Below are 6,741 nucleotides of genomic sequence, written 5' to 3' on the forward strand. Positions count from 1 at the left end.
TGGGTGTTATAAACTTGGTATTTCTTGGCTGAGTGGCTTGCTGTCAGACTCAGTTCTTATAAGTGTGTGGAATTTCAGAGCACCCTTTATCTACCACTACAGCTCACCATAGTGAAAAAATTATTTTTTATCAACACCTGCACCATTAAAGACTAAATCTAGTTTCTAGTTTGGCTACTCATTCATAAACATTAATCAAGAATAAGGTGGAAGACCAAAACCACAATATGCTTTTAAAATGTAACTGGAATGATATTTTCTTGAAAAATTATATATTAATCTCACTCATCGAGATAATTTAAACATTAATCTCACAGCCATTTCATTTCATAGGAGCAAAAGGTATGTTGTTAAAATTAATCTTGGGTTGTAAACAATGCTATCATGGGCAAACTTTATGTTCACAGAACAGGTTTTGATTTTATTATTTTTTAATTCGCTCATCAGGCGATCAAATTTTATTATGCTTTCTAATGACATGTACTAAAGCACAGTGATCACTGGAAAGGTTATCAAATCCTATAAAAATCTGATGCAGAACATGTAAACACTTAAACCCTAAAAGTTTCCCAGTCTTCAGAGAAAACATAGGCTGCCTTGCATGATTCACACTGAACTCACCACTTTTAGCCAAATTCTTTTAGTAGGTCCTTCTAAACACATACACCACTGAAAACTTATGTGGCTTTAACACATATAAACACCAAATGACAGAATTAAATGTGCAGGAATCTAACAAAAAATAGAACTATGCAAGTTTGCAACTCAGTGAAGCACTAAATAAAAAGTGATTACCCAGCGGGTTAGTAGTGTATCCTTCTATGAATCACATGAAAGTAGAACAGTCTATTGCACACACTGCACAGCAGCTATAGTTTATTAGACAATGAACACTCACTCTCTTTTAACGCTCATGTTCCTTTCTGGCATCAAACTCACAGCCAAGATGGCAGGTCAGATTCTGACTTCTTTACAAAACAGATACAGCGGAAGCACTGAAGAAAATTTACTCTATTTGTTTAGTTACTATAACACATGAAAATCTAAACACAACATTCTGTTTCTGAAGGATTTCCAAAAGGAAATCCATAGGGGACAATAGCCTCATAACACACTACAACAAAAACTACATAGGATTCCCACCATATTTATTTTAAGTGCAGATATTCTAAAACGCAACAAGAGAGTAAAGGAGGAAAGATACAGACATTTCAACTCCTCATTGTTTAATTTCGGTTTCCAGCATGTTCTGATGGTGAAGCTATGTTCAGTCGAACCAAAAAGCCTTCGCTGTATCTGAACAACTAACTGTATGCTCACGAGCAAGACAAAATAGAAGTACCTTTGAGGTACTTTGACTTTCCAAACAGATGGTGTTGTTTGCTGATCTATATGATCAGAGCATTTGCATGCTATTACAACAGTGTTTCCTTCTATTTGTGTGCCATGAGAGGATTTGGCTGGTTTTGTTTTTTCCCTTAGATAAGTAAAATCTTACTGCAGCCAACACTGACTGTAAGTGCAAAGGATTTACAGCCTGTACCAGCAGGTAAATAAACGGTCTGCTTACTGGAGGAGAATTAAGTATCCGGCTAGAGACAGAAAGCCAATATTTTACAAATGGGACTGTTTGGTACTGATTGCCAAAGGCATCTGCATGCAGTTTCTTAACTACTGTTACTCATGAATCTCTCCAAAACCAGTGTGTTATCTTGACTAAAATAAGTACGTGTCTCTAGCTGGTTTGTGCATTAGCTATGATGAAAGCATTCTGGAAACTCGTGACAGCCAAAGATTAAGTCAATGTAATTCAAAGAAAAAAGTAACAGAAAATGCTGAGGTTCTTCAAAATGGCTTGCATAGGTTTCTCCAGTCAACCAAAACTCACCTACATAAGCTTCATCATCCATTGGCAGGGGAACTGACATGCAGAGGTAGGTATCAGACTATTAAAAGATCAAAGCACAGATATTACCATTAAATTTGGAATATTTAGAATGAAAGAAATGGAAATAAAGCATTGAAATTCACTAAGCTTTCTGAGGATGAATGAGGGACTACTGAACAAACTAATACATAAAAATCATGTATTTATAAGCCTTAGCACTGAATTAATTTGCAGTGGTTTACAAACACAGCCTCCTTCCCACATGCTAAATATTTGGGGTTTCTTTTCCCTTCTCCTCCTGTTTGAAAACATGTACATGTTTCCTCCGTGAACCAGGCATATATTTTACAGTTTAAGCTGCATGTTAGCCGTATGCCCCTACTTTAAAAGAATTAAATGATTCCTATAGTAATCATTCCAAAACAACAATGTGAATGCTAAGTACAACCTTACTGGTATTACCAAAAATTCATCTCAACTTCATGGAATACATGCAGATGGTTAGATTTCTTAGTATTCAAAGAGATTAATTTTCAGTATCTGTTTTCCACAAGAATTACCCAGGAAGCTAAAGCATCCAGGACCCTGGAAAAGTAAATTAAATACAATTGCCTACAGTGATGCTATGGAAGAACTCAACTCAGCAGCAGTACTATTTCAGAAGTTCCCTTTCTTTTTCTAGCTTGGAGACATTTTTTGATTAAACAACCTACAGCTTCAGAGCCCTCAGAAAAATTCTTACATTAGATAAGCCTGCCAACTCTACATCTACCGCAGGTCACACTGGTCATTAATTGTAAGCAAAGACCTGGTTAGTTCTGTGTCAGATCTTTCTGTTAGCTTGCTATGATTCTCAATAAAAATGTGACTGTCAGGTGTGCATACCACCACGGAATCTGAAGTGACTGACTCCTTCATACCTGTTTCCTAGCTCTTCAACTAATGGCTTCTCAGGTAAAATCAATAAAACAATTACAAATGTGCATGTGGATGAACTGAGAGTACTTCTCACTCTTTCTGAATTATGTTTAATATTTTGCAGCAGACAAATAAGATCTAGTAGAAGCTATATTTGTGTTTTACATTCACTAGAATGACACTACTTACTCTAAATTACAAGTTCTAGAGAGCCATTCCCCAAGAACAGAAAACTTCATTTTCCCTTCAGTATTTTTAAAAGTGTTATCTGCAACAATGAATCACCATCTACTGCAGCACAACATCCTGTTCTTTACAAGCACGTGCAGCTAAAAGAGACACAGGGTCTCTTAATGATATATGTAACTCCCTGCATTGCCTCCCTGCAAAAAAAACCCAAACCTTTATTAATAATTGTTTATCTTGCTTAATGAAGCTGCATGTGAAGATGACAGCAGAATCTCAGACTTTTAGGTGAATCTTAAAAATGATTATGTTAAAAATCTTAACTATTGTCTTCCTTTTTACTCACTTGGCTCAGTAGAAGTTAAGCAACTTCTAATGTGAGAGAATATACTATTACGACTTGTTTATAGTAGCTTTCCTCGAGTGTTTTAGGGGCTTAAAATACTGGGTCAAAAGTATTACCCTTATGAAATACTTTCTGGTTGTCTTCTGAGCTTGCCAAAGTTGCAACAGTGTTAATTTTAGCTGAACTCATTTCACTGAGGCCTCATTTGAGATTTGGTGTAAACTGCAACTCCAATGTATGACTTACTAGCACAGCTGGAAATATTTCACTTTAATAAAACTCATATTCCTAGCTTTAATAAACTTCAGCATTTCAGTTTATGAAACCAAAATTTCAGAAGTACAATTAATCACATGCAAAGATTTTTCTTTCATTTGGGATTACTTTTCTGTTTCTTACTTTATTCTGGACATACATGTATGTCTATAAACGTTACCTTGCTGGTGGGTTTTTATTCATTTTATGTGAATTATATTGTAGGCAAGGCTTCATTTTCCAAGGTTATATATAAAAAGAAGTAAGTACAAAAAAGAAAACCTGCATTTCTCTCACCTGCTTAGGTGTCACACCAGGCATGCGAATGTCCAGTGCAAAATCTGACAGACCAAGTGAAATCACTGGCTGGTTGCTTCCAAGGCATTCACTGGAAAAAGATCTGGTAGTATCTTTGTATCTTAAAATGAAGGAGAAAAGACTTTTTAAAATACTGACTTTTGTTATGTCTTTCTAAAAAGCAGGGTCTTGAGAACTAGTAGGGAAGTCTGACAATGCTGAGGAGCTCCAGGAGTGATCTGGAAATTTCACTCCTTCACAAGCTTAAGTTATCAAGCATTTACTGAGACAGCTCCCCTGAGCAATCACACAGACTAGTTTGGAAGACATTAGCTAAAACGTAGCCTGTCATCTCATCTAAGAAGTTGTCTGAGGTACATGGATGTACAGACAGAGAATTAATTCACCAGACAAATTCAAGTACTGTTAATCATTCACGAGTTTGTTTTGGGTTTTAAGACTATGTGCCTGATGTGCAATGCAATACAGATTAAATTACATGTAAAGGGAAAATTTTTAATTCCAACACCACAACATAGATAGCAACTCCTATTACAAGCAGTGAAGTTTTACATTAAGTTTTACAGCGCTACAGGAATATCAAAGTCTGTACTGAATGCAATGTATAAATAAATTGTAAAAAAAAATAGGTCACAGTAAGGAACTAAATGGTAAGACATCTGAAACACGATGCAACATTGATATGAATTTGAAATATGTATATTCATGTGGGTATATATATGTGTATATATATATATAAAAAAAGATACAGAAGTGACATGATAACTACAGTGCCCAATATACCTCAAAAACAGCAGAGCACTTTTCTGGAGAACTAAGACACTACAACTTCTTTTGTCCAAACTATATTCAAGTTTACCTATGCAATTCTGCATACAGCTCCCCCACACCCCAACTTTCCAGGATTGCCCAGTTTTAACCTAGACGATGTTTTTTCATTAAAATATCATTTTATACTTCAAGCTAACTTAATCAATTGAAATATATTAACACTCGGTGTAGTCCAAAACACACCTGTGGTGTTACCTAAAAATTTTCATTAATTATTGTTTTATCATCCTAAACTCATATTTTATAAAGCAACCTACAAATAAAACAAGACTTTCTGCCTTCAATAAGACAACAGTGCCATTTCAAAACTGCAGAAAATAAATTCAGAGCAATTGAGCAAAACCAAACAAACATCATATATGTTTTTATCTAGGACATGCTTTTTCATATATCCGTAATATGGTAAGTGACTGCATGCATTCAACACATAAGGTCTTCCTGCATAACCCACCTCTTGAAGACAGAAAGTGGGCTTCTGAAACCCAAACAGATGTTTTGAAAAACAAAAAACAGTACTAGCAGGTTGTTAAAGAGGCCAGCCATGACCACCCTGCTGCTTTTGGCCTGATTAAGCGAGCAGAAAAAGGGCAGCACAGTTCTGTCGGCTGTGATCCTGACAATTAGGCTGCAGCAGCAGTATCAATTCACTACTTCATTATTATGTGCTCTGCGGGCATCCTCCAGCTTCTGACAGACCATCTGTCTCGGAAGGTGATACACAGTAAATCAGGAAGGTGGATGACGCTATGTTGTCTCTATTATTAGCTGTAAAATTCTGGTGAAGAATCTTCCCTTGCAGATAGATGACACTGTACTTCTGTCCACTTAGGCAGCTGAAAAGAAGTAGCACTCCTACTGCTTCCTCCCCAGGTTGTGCAATTAAATCTGCACGTTACTTATCAATCCACAGTGCTGAAACTGGCATCACAGAAACCAGCATCAATCATCCTTCAGAACCTGTAAAAATAGAAGCAGATAAAGGATGAGTAATGCATTATAGCATTAGTTCTCACCAAATCCCTGTTGAGGCATTTTAAATACATTAAAGGAAGTTGTTTCATAAGCTTGATTTAGTCCAACCTAGCAAAGACTGCACCAAGTCTGTTGATTCCTCCTCATCCATATAGGGTCAGAAAATGACACGTTTCATATTGATACACAAAACACACTCTCCAACACATTTCACATGATCGGAAAAAATATAACCCCCTTACCCCCCTCAATATGTAAAAAGCAAAGCACGGAGTATTTCACACATACGAACACTAGCATAATGTATTCTACAAGCAGCAAAAAATGGCCAAGCACTGACATGTCAAGAATCAAGGTTTCTAAATTTTATCAACTATCACTAAATGTTTCTGCATATACTGTGGGCTGGGAGAATATTTTACCATTAATGCAAGCTGCAATACACCATTATGTCATCTGTTTCTTATGTACCTCAGTTACTTTTCATATCCATTTCGGAAAATTGATTCTACAAATTATTTTTGGAAATACTGCAACAAGAACTATTGAGATCAGACTGCTTCATATCCTTTCATAAATTAAGGTTATATCAACATAAACTATTACTCTCCTCATCACTTAAGCTTCAACTGTTTTTACTTATACATTTCGGTTTACACAATAATTTTAAAATTTTGAGTGTTTTTGTAAGTATGCTGGAAAATCACACTGTGCTACTGAAGACAAACACTAGCATTTTTATTGAGCATTCCAATTCTGGCAGAAGTAAAGGTTCAAGTCATAATAAAAATCAAAGTCTTTAAAATGTGTCATGTAGTAATTCTTTTAAGATAAATATGAATAGGAAAAAAGCCACCCAAGCCCAACTATATCCCAGCCCTTGGAAGACATAGTCAAAATACTGCTATACTGACAAAATAGAAAAGAAGGCTTCTGACAGGAAACACATTTGAAATTCATGTGTTTTGAAAATTCCTTCTATTTTAGGGCACATACGCAAAAAAACTCACTATAAAAAAAGGGCTTC

The 6,741-nt window shown here is 35.8% G+C and overlaps 1 protein-coding gene across 2 annotated transcripts in view; it reads right to left on the minus strand.

The window, feature by feature from the left end:
* Positions 1-5,320, minus strand: part of PAM (peptidylglycine alpha-amidating monooxygenase) — a gene marked incomplete at its 3' end in the record, with an annotated part of 71,202 nt that extends 65,882 nt beyond the window's left edge. For both annotated transcript variants that reach the window (XM_080637565.1, XM_080637566.1), the window contains exons 1-3: positions 5,194-5,320; positions 3,891-4,011; positions 1,889-1,946 (exon numbers count right to left, since the gene is read on the minus strand). In XM_080637565.1, coding sequence (XP_080493691.1) covers positions 1,889-1,946; positions 3,891-4,011; positions 5,194-5,285 — 271 coding nt within the window. In that variant the 5' untranslated portion in view covers positions 5,286-5,320. The remainder of the gene's footprint in view (positions 1-1,888; positions 1,947-3,890; positions 4,012-5,193) is intronic.
* Positions 5,321-6,741: the final 1,421 nt, after the last annotated feature.

The sequence above is a fragment of the Psittacula echo genome, assembly GCF_963264785.1.
Source record: "Psittacula echo genome assembly, chromosome: Z".
NCBI classification, from domain to species: Eukaryota; Metazoa; Chordata; class Aves; order Psittaciformes; family Psittacidae; genus Psittacula; species Psittacula echo.